The 16,220-nt window shown below is 39.8% G+C and overlaps 1 protein-coding gene across 4 annotated transcripts in view; it reads left to right on the top strand.

The window, feature by feature from the left end:
- Positions 1-16,220, top strand: part of RBM6 (RNA binding motif protein 6) — a 106,074-nt gene that overhangs the window by 31,612 nt on the left and 58,242 nt on the right. The window contains exons 3-5 of one of the 4 annotated variants that reach the window (XM_047693580.1): positions 686-1,964; positions 4,210-4,299; positions 5,522-5,591. The exons of 1 other annotated variant lie outside the window; for it this stretch is intronic. In XM_047693580.1, coding sequence (XP_047549536.1) covers positions 686-1,964; positions 4,210-4,299; positions 5,522-5,591 — 1,439 coding nt within the window. Of the gene's footprint in view, positions 1-665; positions 1,965-4,209; positions 4,300-5,521; positions 5,592-16,220 lie in introns of those variants that run through there. 2 more of the 4 variants (XM_047693587.1, XM_047693600.1) reach the window with 2 other exon arrangements.

Below are 16,220 nucleotides of genomic sequence, written 5' to 3'. Positions count from 1 at the left end.
TTGGGTAGTTAAAATAATAGGACCCAGGTGAGAGCGCTTCTAGGTGGAGCCACTGTAGAACTGGATTTTAGATGCGGCCAGGGTTTATGCTCAGCTGGTGTACCCTTGTGTGCTCCTACTGATGATTTACAGCCAGTGTTCCTTCATTTTGGGCGTGCATCCATTCCGATCTGGATGGTGTCTATGCTGTAGCTGTAATCAAATATTTTGCAATATTATCGTTGTATGCAGAAATGAGAAAGACACCTCCTGAAATTTACTGTAATACACTTATAGTGCATTGATTTATTTGACGTATAGGAATCATCATGTTGATCTTGGAATTCTAAGTTCCCTGGCTGTAGGAAATGGAAATTTTTGTAGTGTGTCACCATTGCTAGCTTATCTGGTGTTGCGGATTTTCCCTGTTGCAGGACTGGGTGAAAGCTTTTTCTGCAGCAGTCATGTTGAAAACCTTGTGTTGACTTTCCTCGTGTTCTGAAATGGGAACATAAAAGTTTACTCCGCCACTTCGTCTTAAAATAGCAAAACATTGCTGTTTTCTGCAGATCTAGGACCTTGTTACAGAACTCTGCCAAAAAAAAAATGTTTACAGAAGAATGTGCTGTGATTAGAGAAGAATATGCTGGTGTGTAGATTTCAAACTCTCTGGACAATATGAATAACACTGTCTTTGTTTCTACAGTGGGAGCCAAGAAGAAAGGTTTGCTCCCGGGTGGAACAGGGATTATCCTCCTCCTCCCCTTAAGAGTCATGCTCAAGAGAGACACTCTGGCAACTTTCCTGGCAGAGATTCACTTCCCTTTGATTTCCAGGGGCATTCGGGGCCTCCCTTTGCAAATGTAGAGGAGCATTCTTTCAGCTATGCAGCTAGAGACGGACCGCGTGGTGACTATCGAGGAGGGGAGGGACCTGGACATGATTTCAGGGGGGGAGATTTTTCATCTTCTGATTTCCAGAGCAGAGATTCATCACAGTTGGACTTCAGGGGTAGGGACATACATTCTGGGGATTTTCGGGATAGAGAAGGACCACCAATGGACTATAGGGGTGGAGATGGGACTTCTATGGATTATAGAGGTAGGGAGACATCTCACATGAACTACAGAGACAGGGATGCTCACACTGTTGATTTCAGAGGTAGGGATGCTCCTTCATCTGACTTCAGGGGCCGGGGCACTTACGATTTAGATTTTAGAGGCCGGGATGGATCCCACACAGATTTTAGGGGACGAGATTTATCAGATTTAGATTTCAGGGCCAGAGATCAGTCCCGTTCTGACTTTAGGAATAGAGATGTGTCTGATTTGGACTTCAGGGACAAAGATGGACCACAGGTGGACTTCAGAGGCCGAGGTTCAGGTACTAGTGATCTAGACTTTAGGGACAGGGATACGCCACATTCAGATTTCAGAGGTAGACACCGGTCCAGGACTGATCAGGATTTTAGGAGCAGAGAGGTGGGACCTTGTATGGAGTTCAAAGATAGGGAGATGCCCTCTGTGGATCCAAATATTTTGGATTACATACAACCCTCTACACAAGATAGAGAACATTCTGGTATGAACATGAACAAGAGAGAAGAATCCACACATGACCATACAACAGAAAGGCCTGCTTTTGGCATTCAGAAGGGAGAATTTGAACATTCAGAAACAAGAGAAGGAGAAAAGCAAGATGCAGCCTTTGAACATGAGTCCACATCGGACTTTCAAAACAGCCAGAGTCCACTTCAAGACCAAGACAAGTCACAACTTTCTGGAGGTGAACAACAGAGTTCAGATGCTGGTGTGTTTAAAGAAGAAGGTGGTCTGGACTTTCTTGGCCGGGAAGACACTGATTACAGAAGCATGGAGTACCGAGATGTGGATCACAGGCTGCCGGGAAGCCAGATATTCGGCTATGGTCAGAGCAAGTCTTTTCCAGAGGGCAAAACCTCCCGAGATGCCCAGAGGGACCTTCAGGTATATTAACAGAGTAGATTGCTTTTCTGCTTCTTGTTGTATCATAAGGCATTTCTGAAGGATGAAGCGTAGGGTCCAGGATCCTTGGTCCTGGGTCTCCCCTTCTGTAACCATTAAAAAACAAAATGGGAGCACCTGACTGGCTCAATTAGTAGAGCTTGTGACTCTAGAGCTCAGGATTGTAAGTGTGAGCTCCATGTTGGGTGTAGAGATACTTTTTTTTTTTTTCCTCAAAGATTTTATTTATTTGCCAGAGAGAGAGATCACAAGTAGGCAGAGAGGCAGGCAGAGAGAGTGGGGGAGGCAGGCTCGGTGCTGAGCAGAGAGAGCCCAATACGGGGCTCGATCCCAGGACCCTGAGATCATGACCTGAACCGAAGGCAGAGGCTTAACCCACTGAGCCACCCAGGCACCCCTAGAGATTACTTTTCAAAATAAAATCTTTTTTTTTTTTTTAAGATTTTATTTATGTATTTATTTGACACACACAGAGAGAGAGAGAGAGGGAGAGAGAGCGAGAAAGGGAATACAAGCAGGGGGAGTGGGAGAGGGAGAAGCAGGTTTCCCAGTGAGCAGGGAGCCAAATGCAGGGCTCGATCCCAGCACTCTGGGGTCACGACCTAAGCCGAAGGCACCCCTAAAAATAAAATCTTTAAAAAAAATGTATATTCGAGAATGGACTGTACATCTCTAGAGCAGTGACTCTCAGCTCAGTTCATACTTTTGGTGTATATCTCTTCATTATTTTGTTTATGCTGAGGATTTAAATGCCTTGAGATAATTTAGTTAGAAAGTAATGTCTTTGGGAGTTGGTTCTCTCAGTTCTTTTTAGTCAGGCCTTATGGCTGTTTAGGGTACACTTTTTTCTTTTTATATTTTTATTTATTTAAGTAATCTCTACACCCAGCATGGGACTCAAACTCGTGACCCCGAGATCAGGTCGCAGGCTCTTCTGACTGAGCTAGCCAGTACGGTGCATTTTCTGAAACTCATTTAGGATATATAGAATACCTAGGAGTCTTTCCGTAGTCATGAGAAGGTGATGTTAGTGTTTCAAGTATCTTTTTAAGGTAACTTAATTGACTTAAATGTTGAATTTCAATAAGTGAAAAGAATTAAGTTTGCAGTTGGTTAATGCAAATATTATCTTTTGAAGTAAGTTTTCCCCATCTCAACTCAGGCTTCTGTTACTTTGGACAGTAATCTTAAGACATGTTAACCAAATAATGAATTTTGAGAATGTTAGAGGTGATTGACTATTGTTCAGATCAGGACACTCTTTTTTTTGAAGATTTTATTTATTTGACATAGAGAGAGATCACAAGTAGGCAGAGAGACTGACAGAAGAAGAGAGGGAAGCAGGCTCCCCGCTGAGCAGAGAGCCCAATGCGGGGCTCCATCCCAGGACCCTGAGATCATGACCTGAGCCGAAGGCAGAGGCTTAACCCACTGAACCACCTAAGAGCCCCAAGATCAGGATACTTTAAAGAGTAAGAGAGGATGTTGCAGTTGAGGCTTCTGTGAATACAGAAAATGCAGATTTGGGGCACCTGGATGGCTCAGTGGGTTAAGGCCTCTGCCTTCGGCTCAGGTCATGATCCCAGAGTCCTGGGATTGAGCGCCGCATCGGGCTCTCTGCTCAGCGGGGAGCTGCTTCCTCCTCTCTCTGCCTGCCTCTGCCTGCTTGTGATTTCTGTCTGTCAAATAAATAAATAAAATCTTTAAAAAAAAAATGCAGATTTCTCTGAATTGTACTCTTGTATGGTCAGATGACACTTTTTGATTTTGTTCTGAAATTTATTTATAGTTGACATCTTTGACAAATGGCACCTGATTAAAATTTTTTTTCCTATTTTCTCATTCAGGAAAGGAAAATTTTACATATATATTTATATGTGTATACATATATTTTTTTATTATGTGAAAAATATTTTTGAGAATGTTAGTGGTTTTGTTTTTTGTTTTTTTTTTCATGGTTATAAGTCCTATTCAGCACTGTTTCTCTTAATGTTCTGCTTTACCATTTCAAGACTCCTCAGTGAGCCTTGATTTTAGCACACTTATATACTAATGATTTGAAATCAAATTTTGGAACTCAGAAAAGTAGAGAATTATAATCTTTCATATCTTAATGTGATGCAAGTGATTTTGATATTTGATCCTGAGAACTTGCATTTCATCTTTGCTTTCATTTGCAAACTAACATGCTTTTATTTCTGAAATAATTTTTTATTCTGGATTCAAGGATCAAGATTATAGGACTGGCCCAAATGAGGAAAAACCAAGCAAGCTTATTCGATTAAGTGGGGTGCCTGAAAATGCCACAAAAGAAGAGGTAAGGCTCTTTTTTCTTTTTCTTTTTCCTTTTTTTGTCAATTAAAAAATTATTTTTACTTTTTGTTTTGAAAAATTAATAGATTCATAGGAAGGTGCAAAGAAACTTACAGGGAAATTTTGGGTGTTCTTCCTCCAGTGTTAGCATCTTATATTACTGTAGTACAGTAGCTAAACCAGCAAGTTGGCTTGGGTACAATCCATAGAACTTATGTAGATTTCAGCAGTTACGCATTCACTCACTGAGGTGAGGTTCATGATTGCTATCCTCAGACCTGGTAATCATCCTTTAAGGCATAATCCCAGAGGGAGCATTGGATTGCATACATAAAGATGCAATTTATTTACAGTAGTAAAAACTGGAAGCTGCATAACTCTTCAGTGTTGAAGGACTGGCTGAGTAAATAATGGCTGAACTTACAGGAAAATCTGGTCAGGCTTTTATAATAAGAAGAGCAGACTGTGCTTACTCTGTGCCAGGCGTCACGTGATGCTTACAAGCATTAGTTCTTTAATTATGACTGCATCCTAGGAATAGGTACTCTTTATTCATTCCTTCCAAATACAAAGCACCAAGCACATGCTAGGCACTGAGTGATACAGCAGTGAGTATTGTAAAGTCACTGCGTCCATGGATAATAAAAAAGTAAACAAAAAAACATAATTTCAGGCAGTGATAAATGATCTAAAGGAAACTAAAATAAAGGTGTTGAGCGTAACTGAGCTAGGGGCTATTTTCATTTGGGTAGTTGGGGGAAGGTATCGCTAAGGAAATGACATTTGAGCCCAGGCCTGAATGCTGCGAGAGAGCAGTCCCTCTGAAGATGGGAAAAATAACCTGACCAGGCTGAGGGAGTTAAGTGCCATGGCTCTGGACTGGCATGAGCCCAGGGCATCATCCTGTGTTTAACAGATGAGAAACTGGGCACTGAAAAGTTACACCGCAAGAGAGCAAGAGAGGCTTGGAATGTAGGCAGTCTGATTTCAGAGCTTGGGTACTTGATGGTTATGTTCTTCTGCCTTTTTTGTGTACTTGGGAATTTTGAGTAATTATGTTCTGCTCATTAACAGTTTTGAATGCCTAGAATGTATACGGGTTAATTTTGCCTTAATAAAGTGATCATAGCCTTAAATTACATAGAATAAAATCAAGGAGGGAAAATTAAATATTCAGTGTTTGGTTAATGATTTACATCATTCGTGTATACACCATATTCTTGCAGATTCTTAATGCCTTTCGGACTCCTGATGGCGTGCCTGTAAAGGACTTGGAGTTGAAGGAGTATAACACAGGTGAGTTTCTGCACATGCCAGTGGCCTTGGGTTAGGAAGAGTCTTTGTCACATTTCTGCATCATGTGCTACTCAAAGTTATTTTAAGAAACCACGGTTAAGATTTCCAGAAGCCTCCTGTTGATGCTTTCAAAGAACAGCCAACTTTAGGCTTAGCTGTGGTTCTTTGTGGCTGTTTGTCCACACATGGGCAATGAGGATGCATGTTCCAGTTCTTTTGGGTGCCTATGAGATATAAAGTGAGTGTTGTAGCGTTTAAGATAGAAAGATAGTGTCGTAGCATTTATCCCTGAATATATTTTATATAATCATTAAATTTACTGTGTGTGTTCTTCATTGTGGTGGAGTGTTTATGTTTGAGCCTGGCAGGATTTAATAAATTTACTATGTTTAAAAATTTACATTTCGTTGCTTCAGCCTGAAATTTACAACTTTCCAGAGAAATTGTACAAATTAGCGGTTTCTTGGATTTTCAGTCTTGCTCTGAGAATGAAGCCCTGAAACAGCTGTTTTGTTGAAACCCATGAATAGATCGAGAAGAACTTTCTCTTTGACCTCTGCTCTGTGGTCTGAACTACAGATTAAATTTTTCATATTGTCCTAGTGTTTTAGAGTATCATGTTTGGTCAGTTCCTTCAAATCTTAGTACAAAAACCTGAAAGTGAAATGCTAGGCACTCAAGGCATTGAGTGATATTTTAGTCTATATAATATGAAATGATTTAAAAGTGAAGATAATCTTCAAGTGATCTCTTGTGGGATTTTAAATTGAAGAAAGTAGATCATTAATCTGTTCACAGAACTTAGAATTTTAGTAATCCAAATTAAAGAACACTTAAAGTAAGAGTATGCTGTATTTTGAGGATATAGTTTACCTCTAAACAGTTTGCTATGGAATAAATTTCTTTGTATTAACTAGAGAGCTGCTTCTTCAGTTTGGTTCTGCAGAGGGAAACTATCCATAAAAATAAATTTTTGTGCTTGAAATAATTTGGTATTTTTGTGAAGTCCAGAAGTATTTTTTTCTGTAAATATTTTTCTAGAAAGCTAAGTATTTTTTTGTTTTAAAAGCCTCAATTCTCAAAAAAAAAAATCCTCAATTTGTGAAAACATAAGAGTAGTAATGTTGTTCTTACACATTTGTGTCTTTTTTTTTTTTTTTTTTTTTTTTTGCACGTGTCTCATACACACTTTCTAGATGTACTATTATCTTTAGGAACTAAAAGTAGAATTTATAGGCCACAGTTACTTTTTAACTGACAGCAGTAACCTCAGCTTTGGTCTTATTTCATGAACTGTGTTTTTATTAAGTACTGGTATTTTAAAGAAAGTAGAGATGTCTTGAAGTTTAAATAGCAACTTAAACTCTTCATTTCTTTAGTACTCATTGACTTTATATTGTCAGATTTATTAGCAGAGTAATACTTAATGTATCAGGTCCATAGAAGTAGTTCTTAAATTTGCATAGTATAGTAGCTGTTAGAAACATAATTGGCAGACCAAAGACATTGATACTCATGTGAAATATTTCAAGACAGTGGTTTAAAAAAAAAAAATCACCTTTCAGGAAATACAGTCTTTTCTTGGCATTTTATTATATGAAGTGACAGTGTATTAAATATGTATACATGGTTCTTTTTTTAATGAGAGAATTGGATTACCAGTCCCATGTGATCCATCTCTTCGTGGCAAGTAGAATGAATGTTTGAAGATATCCGTCAGATCATGTTAACTGCCATGCCTAAAATCCTCTAATGGTCTTCCATCTCATTTGGAAGAAATTCACAATTCTTTGTTCTGACTTACAGAATCCTGCATGAGCTGGCCGTTGGCTATTTGACGTCATCCTATACTGCTCCACTTTTCTTCTTATGCTCTAGATACACTGAACCTTTCTGTAGACTTGATCAGTACAGACTTCTTTGTCTGAAAGGGCCTTTGCACTGTCCTTCCCTCTGATCCTCACTCGTCTTTTGGGATTTAGTTCTTGGCTTCAGTTTCACCTCTCAAGGCCTTACCTCACCATCCAATCCAGAATCACTCCTTGGTGGTTTTTCATTATATCCTGGTTTGTTGTCATAGGATCGATCATTCTGGTATTTTCTCAGTGGTTTTGTGTATCTTATTCCTCCCAGAGAGTTAGTTCCATGACAGTGGGAGCCTTGTCTCTCTTGTTCCTTCCTGTTACCCTCATGCTTGCCACTCTCCCTGGCACTGATGGGTTCTCAGTATGTGTGGAATGAGTAAGTGTCTGTGATGTGTATGCATAGCAGCTGCGTTCTCCTCTCAGGTGAGGAACGTTAAAGGGGTCATTTATGTTTCAGAGCAGTGCGGCCATATATCTGCTGAAGAATATGCCTTGAAGCAATCAGATGTTTTAAGAATGTTTTTAACATTTGCTTGTTAAAAGACTTTATGTGTATTTTAGTAGAAGAGGTAACTTTCATAAATGGCAGTCAGTTTCTTTAGGCTTATAATAACCTGCAAAGACCATGCAGGATGGACATTGCTCATAAGAAGGGGACTGTAGGGCAGAGGTTTAGTTGGTGTAATGGGGAACCAGTCTATAATGGAGAGAAAAGATAATGCCTGTTCACTGACTCTGGTAATCATTGATTTAATTTTTGTTTCATTTAGGGCTGTGTGAATACAGGGCCACAACTTTTATCCAAAATCTGTGGGGTCAAATAAGTTTATGACTTTTTCTGAATACAGAAAGGCAATGTGGTACATAGATCAAATATGAATTATATCCCCCAGTGGGATGTATATCAGTCATAATAATACTTCACCAAAATATGTGAATATTCTCACTGAGAGGACTATAAAGACTGTAAAGAGACACAGTATACCACAGGTCAGGGTTTGTCTCCAAATGACTTCAGATGACTTGAAAATTTTCCAAAACACTTAATATTTAAGGGATTTGGGGATTGCAGATAAGGAGTTGTGAAGTTACATATGTGATATATATTCGAGTTTTTCTTTTGCCATTTGCAAATATAACCCCATTAGTTGTAAATTACCTTGAGTGAAATGATTACCTTCCTGGGAAAAGTATTGAGAGTGAAATTTGGTGGCTGGATGAACAAGCTTTGGTGTGCCTACAGTGGAATACTACTCAGCAATAAAAATGACAAAACTACACACGTACGTAACAACATGGAGGAATCTCAGGTATTGTGCTGAGTAAAAGAAACCAGATTGAAAAGGCTACACACTGCCATAAAAAGGAATGAAAAACTGATACATGGTATAACTTGGATGAATCTTGAACACATTGTGCTGAGTGAAAGAAGCCAGGCACAAAAGAGCACATATAGTATGATCCCATTTACATAAAATATCCAGAATAGGCATATCCATGGAAGAAGAAAGCAAATTAGGTAGCTTGGCTGTTGTCTGAGGCTGGAGAAGGGGGAGATGGGGAGTGACTGCTTAATGGGTATAGAGTTTCCTTTTTGGGGTGATAAAAATGTTCTGGAAGCAGGTAGTGGGGATGGCTGGATAACATTGTGAATGTATTTAAATGCCACTGAATTGCACACTTCAAAACGGTTAAATGGTGTATTTTATGTTATGTGTATTTGGTCATAATTTTTAAAAGGACTACATACAACATGATGCCATTTCTATGATATTCTGGAAAAAGCAAAATTAAAAAAAGGAGTAGAAAGTAGTGGTTGCCAGGGTGTTGGGGGAGGAGTCAGTTGTAAAGTGGAAGCATGAGGGAATTTGGGGCGGAATCGAACTCCTCCGTATGGATTGTGGTAGTGGTGTATGGATGTTGAATTCACTGAAATTGATATCTACTGTATTTGTATAAAAGAACATCCTTGTTAGGAAGTACAAACTGAAGTTTTTAGGGGTGGAGGACCAAGTCGTATGCTTTTTTCTCTCGTGTGGTTTAGGGAAAAATACTTGCTGTGTATGGACAGGGTAGGAAGAGAGTAATGAATGATACGGTAGATACAACAAAGTATGTCAGTAGCTATATACACAAACTGTGAATCATGGAACACTACATCCTAAACTAATGATGTACTGTATGGTAACATAACGTAATAAAAAAATAAAAAAGAAAAACAAAACAAAAATATATCAATAGCTGAATCTGGGTAACAGGTCCATGTGTGTGTTCTTAGTGCTGTTATTCTTGCAACTTTTTTGTAACTTGGAAATGATTTTCAATAAAAAGTTGAAAAACTGACAGTACAATTGATGTATTTTTATTGTTAAGTGATCAGCAGAAATCTTGCAAGATAAAGACTACAATGAACAGCTTCTGTGAACAGTAGTGCAGTGGTTCTCAGAGTGGGTTCTGGACCAGCAGTGTCAGCACTACCTCAGACCTTGGTAGAAATATAAATTCTCAGGATGCTTGGCTAGCTCAGTCGGTTAAGCCTCTCTGCCTTGGGCTCGGGTCGTGATTCCAGGGTCCTGGGAATCTCCAGCCCGATTTAGACCTACCAGATCATAAACTCTATGGAAGAGTCCCAGCCATCATTGCTTTAACAAGTCATCTGTGTGATTTTGATGTGCCCTGAATTGGGAGAACCACTCACTGCATTGGATTGATTATATTCTTTATTCTAGAACTTTTTGGTACAGTTTAGAAGAGACTTAGCAAGCAGGTGGACCTTCTTTAAGTCAAAAAGGCTAATGCTTATGTGCTTTAGGAGCCCATGGCAAACACTTGCCTTGCCTACCTGATACCAGTTCTGCTGTAGTAAGCTGTGGCAGGAGCTAGAGTAGGGTTGATGCTATTTTATGCACTTAGTTGTACTTTCTGTTTATGTAGCATATTTCCTCCAGAGATCTTGGAATGATGGTAGATTAATACCACTTTTTAAAAATATTTTATTTTTTGAGAGAGTAGGAACAGAGGGAGGGAGAGGCAGAGGGAGAAGCAGACTCCTCACTGAGCAGGGCGCCCAATGCAGGGCTTGATCCCAGGACTCTGGGATCATGACCTGAGCCGAAGGCAGATGCCAAACCAGCTGAGCCACCCAGGCGCCCCAAAGTGTTTCTGTAACTTATGAACATAGAATTGTTCTTGGTTTTTAGATGGATTTACATGCCATCCAGTATGCTTTGATGCTTTTTCCAAAGGAATTTGTATTATTTAAGCAAAAATGATACAGCTTCTGGATTAAGTTTCCTAATAAGTCTCATACACAGAAAGTAATTTTCCATAGTTACTGAAGTGGTACAGAATTATTATAGTACTGTTTTATTACTTAGCAAACAAAAATTTTTTTTTATTTTAAAGATTTTTTTTTTTTTAATTTATTTATTTGACAGAGAGCGATCACAAGTAGGCAGAGAGGCAGGCAGAAAGAGAGGAAGGGAAGCAGGCTCCCTGCCAAGCAGAGAGCCCGATGTGGGGCTCGATCCCAGGACCCCGGGATCATGACCTGAGCCGAAGGCAGAGGCTTAACCCACTGAGCCACCCAGGCGCCCCCAAACAAAAAAATTTTAATAGGAAACTTAGAAGGCTAAATGGAGGTAGTGGTAGGAAGAAGGTATATCTTGCATTGAGTCTGTTAGCGTTCATATAACAAATGGGCACAGTTTCTGTGGCCCTGAGTAACAGGCTTATATCGTAACCTTTCATTTTTCACAATTGAAATGGTTTGAGTTTTTACCATCATGTTGATAAAATAGAAGTTTTAAGGAAAGAAGAAAAACCCAGAGAGAATCTGTCACTTTAGGGGCAGAAATCCATTGTGAAATGGATTGACCCTGATAATACAAGACATGCATAGTTGATGATACTCCAGATGGAGTAGCTAAAGACACAATAGCTTAACGTCATTTAGAAAAAATAGAGCTGGAAAATGCAAATACACATTTTTTTTTTTTGCAGTATTTTTGGCATTTATAGACTAGACAAGTAAAAATTTTTAGTTTTTAGGGGAAAACTGACCATAGGCTAATTGGAAAGCATCCCATTTACTTGTCACATTTCTAAAACTGCAGAAGGTATTGTTTTCAGCCAGGAGTCTTATTAGATTTGGTACCACATTTGGGGAGGGTGTTTACAGAGGAGCCTTAAGCAAAAATGGCAAAGCTGTTAAAATAAGAATGTCTTGGGGCATCTGGGTGGTCCTCATTTTCTATTCCGACTCATTCTTCAATTTAAGCTCCTTTGTTGAAACCACTTAAGTTATGAAGGATGGCTATGGTAATCTGCAGCCCTGGTAGGGAAGTTTTAATATTATTGTTGACTTTTACTGGACTCCCTGCATTCTTCCTTTCCTTGGGGCTTCTGGGTATGGAGTTTTATTCTATAAATTTTGTTTTTTAGATTTTACTTATTTATTTGAGAGAGAGTGAGAGAGCACAGAGGGAGAGGGAAAAGCAGACTCCCTGCTGAGCAGAGAGCCTTACGCAGGGCTCAATCCCAGGACCTAGAGATCCCTACTTGAGCTGAAGACAGACGCTTAACCAACTGAGCCACCCAGGCACCCCTGGAGTTTCATTCTAGAACTGATAAACATCTTCACAACCCAAGGCATCATTTTATTCAGAAACAAGAACACCACCTTTGTGGGTTTTGGTTGGTAGACTTTGTAATCTTGGAGATCTCTACCTAAACTGTATGTGACATCTGATGATAGAAGAGATAGCATGGGAATATAGCATGACAGTGATGAGCAGATGCTTTAATTGGCAGTTCATTTCCTCTTCCCCAGAGCTATTTAGCCAAGATGGAATGTGCCTCTCCGAGATGGGGAAGGTGTTTGAACTCTAGCCCTTTGTTAGCTTTTTGCTTTTCCCAGTTCCTCACTCTTCTCTAGGTAGAATTGCTTCTGGCTTCTGTACTTATTTGTCTCTTTGGCCAAATGCTCAGGTGGCTTTGCCTGAATCTTCTACGTTGTATAAGTCTGTATGGGGCTTCCAGTGCCTTTGGGTGTTTAGAAGGATTCATGAAAGAGTTTCATCTGCTGGAGTAGCAAGAATTAAAGGGTCCCTAATCAGGGGGAGGGAATAGTGCAGCAGCCAGTTGTCTTCTAGCTTCAGTCCGTGGAGGGAAAGTCATTATGTAATTACCTTCAGTGGGCAGAAGATAGAGGCTCTACATACAAACTATTTATAGGATATGAAACTACATTGGCCTCTTCTTTTAACTTTCTCCTTACACCAGAACATCTGATCTGTGCTCACCCTTTCTAGCTAAAATTCTGCACCCTCAAAATGTTAATTAAAACAATTTTTACCTGCTTCCATGTTTCTTACATTAGCATTTAGGACCTCTATCTAATTTATGTGTAAGCTTTGGTGACACTGCTTTATAAATATACCACTGAATTGTACAGTTTATTTTGTTATATTTTATTTTTAAGGATTTTGTTTTGTTTTTTGTTTTTTTGGTTTTTTTTTTGGAGGGTGCTGGGGAGAGGCAGAGGGAAAGGAAGAAAGAGAATCTTAAGCAGGCTGCACACCCAGCATAGAGCTTGACACAGGCTCTATCTCGCAACCCTGAGATCATGACCTGAGCCAAAATCAAGAGTCAGACACTTAACTGATCAGGCACCCCTCAAGATTTTTTTTTTTTTAAGATTTTATTTTTATTTATGAGAGAGTGGTGAGGGGAGAGAGAGAGAGAGACACGTCAACTCTGACCCAAGCTAAAACCAAGAGTCGGACGCCCGACTGGCTGAGGCACCCAGGCATCCCCTAAGATTTTAAGTAATTTCTACAGCGTGGGGCTTGAACCTGTAGTCCTGAGACCAAGAGCTGCACACCACCTACTGAGCCAGCCAGGTGCCCTTGAATTGTACACTTTAAAAGAGCTTATTTTGTGGTATAAATTACATTTCAATTTTAGAAAATAAACCTTGAAAATTGGTTGACAAGTCATATGAAGATTGATTTCTTAAAAGCATTTTCATGAGTATTTAGAATATTTAACAGAGCTTTAACCAGATATTAATGGCTTACTGACTGGTACTTAAACCTTATAGGTAGAGTTCATAATTGATTGTCCCTAGTTTCAGTTCAATTCATTATGCTGCGCCTAGAAAATGTTGTTATATTTTCATCTTTTAAAAAATAAAACAGCACCCTGTGCCCCTTGAAAAGCTTATGATTCATTTACCTACCAAGTATGTGCCATTCTGATTAGTATATGACTCTACCTTTGAAACTACTACAGAACGTTATTGTTTGTTTATTGATTTATTTATTCAACCAATAGTTATAGTGCGTTGAGGTGCAGAGGATATGCTGGCAATCATGAGCATTGCAATCTTTGACCTTAGGGGCTTCAGTTTCTGTGGAAAATGGATATATGGGACAGATGATCTGTATTCATCTGAATAGGTCACAGTATCTTATAAATCATTTTTTTTTTAAGGGATGTGGGAGTTCTTACATGGGTTCTTTTTGGCTGAAAGTTTGAAGTTTACCACTGTGGATAACTTGATGAAAAATGGTTCTTTTTTTTTTTTTTTTTTTTTTTAAGATTTTATTTATTTGACAGAGAGAAATCACAAGTAGGCAGAGAGGCAAGCAGAGAGAGAGGAGGAAGCAGGCTCCTTGCTGAGCAGAAAGCCTGATGTGGGGCTCGAACCCAGGACCTGGGATCATGACCTGAGCCGAAGGCAGCGGCTTAACCCACTGAGCCACCCAGGCGCCCCGGTTCTTTTTTTTTTTTTAAGATTTTATTTATTTTATTTGCCAGTGAGAGAGAGAGTTGAGAGTACAAGCAGGGGGAGCAGCAGGCTCCCCTCAGACTAAAGAGCCTGACGTGGGACCCGATCCCAGAACCCAGGATCATGACCCAAGCTGAAGGCAGACACCTAACTGATTGAGCCACCCAAGCATCCCAAAACATGTTCAGTTATTTCTAATGCTAAAGTCACTAGAGGATGACAGACATAGAAATTTTAGAGTCAGCAGGCTTAGAAAAAGAATAACACCTGGGGCAGCTGAGTGATTCAGTCAGTTGAGCGCGACCTTCAGCTTAGGTCATAATCCCAAGGTCCTGGGATCAGTCCCATCTCGGTCTCCTTACTCATCAGGGAACCCACTTCTCCCTTTGCCTGCCACTCCCCTTGCTTGTGTGTGCTTTCTCTCTTTCTCTCTAACAGATAAATAAATCTTTAAAAAAAAAAAATAACACCTAAGTGAATGGTTGGAAATAATTATTGGTCAGAGAGGTCAGCAAGTTATTGTTAATGATTTTCAAAGAGTTAAAATGAAACTGGACTTTTCATGGTTGTTACAGGAAATGATAGACAAGAAGTAGAGAAAATTGCACACAGATGTATGTGGGTGCTTTTTACCAACCTGGAAGCTTTCCAAATTCCATCATTGGGGGGTTTTTATGGGAGGTTCCATTATGCAGTCATTCTTGATTAAATCATTGTGGCTACTGGTGCTTAGCTTAAATTCCAACTCCTTTCCTGTCCCTGCGCATTGGAGGGGTAAGGCTAAAAGTTCCAAGCTTCTGATCAAGATTTGGATATTCTGATCATCAGGCCCCATCCTGATGCTATCTAGGAGCCCACCCAAGAGTCACCTTATTAGAACAACAGACACTCATATCACCCTTATCATTCAGGAAATTCCAGGAGTTTTAAGAACTCCATGTCAGGAAACTAGAACAGAGACCAAATGTCTTTCTATATTATCATAGATGGGAATCCCAAATGTGGATCTGGCTGGTATCTGGTATGTTTAGGTGGGCATCAGTTTTCTGTTACAAGGTATAGGTGACCTAGGCTTATGGTCTGGTCATAGTGTGAGTCTCACAGAATGCCAGTATTCTGACCCTTGTCTGGGTAATATTTTACTTCTGGAATAGGTAAGTGGCTGGAGCAGTGTGATCTGTTCTCATCTTGAGCAACTTCCATCTCAGAAGCCACTATCTTTGTGGAACCTTCCCAGAGTCCCTTAGAACAGTGGTGACTTGTCCATTTATTTGTACTAGGGTCCAGGCAATGGGAAAAATGTTTATGGGCCATATTTTTTTCCCACTTGAAATGAAAATAGCTTCGTGATCTATGAGGGAAACAGATATATTCTTAGCATAAACTAGAAATCAGTGAAGCAATTCATCAGTGCCAAAATTTTAATCCTGGGGCATATTTGAGGAGCACCAACACAGGTACTGTCTGATCTTTAGTCCCTGATAATGCTTTGTAATAGAAACATGGGGGTTCTGAAATGCATTATCTCATGCACTCTGAAACCACCCTGCAAAGGAGTTACCATCATTGCAACTTGGCATATGGATAACCCAGGCCCAGAGAGAAATGGCTCAACTGAAAGCTCATGATGAGTTAGCTTCTGCATATGTACAGACTGGAGAAGTTACTTTTCTTGTGTGTTGCTCCAGTGAAGAAACTGATTACAATTGCTGTGGTGTTAACTAAGCACCATTGTGTTGGAGATAGAGAAATGAAAAGAGCGAGGGGTGCCTGGGCGGCTCAGTCGGTTGGTCTTCTGCCTTCGGCTAAGGTCATGATCTCTGGGTCCTGGGATTGAGCCCTGTGTCAGGCTTCCTGCTCAACAGTGAGTCTGCTTCTTTCTCTTTCCCTCTGCCCCTCCCCACCACTAGTTCTCTTTTTCAAATAAATAAACAAAATCTTCAAAAAAGCCAACTCTCTGAGGTCAAGAAC

The sequence above is a fragment of the Lutra lutra genome, chromosome 1, assembly GCF_902655055.1.
Source record: "Lutra lutra chromosome 1, mLutLut1.2, whole genome shotgun sequence".
Taxonomy (NCBI): domain Eukaryota; kingdom Metazoa; phylum Chordata; class Mammalia; order Carnivora; family Mustelidae; genus Lutra; species Lutra lutra.
The sequence above is the reverse complement of the archived record's forward strand: the minus strand, read 5'-3'. Positions and strand labels throughout refer to the sequence as shown.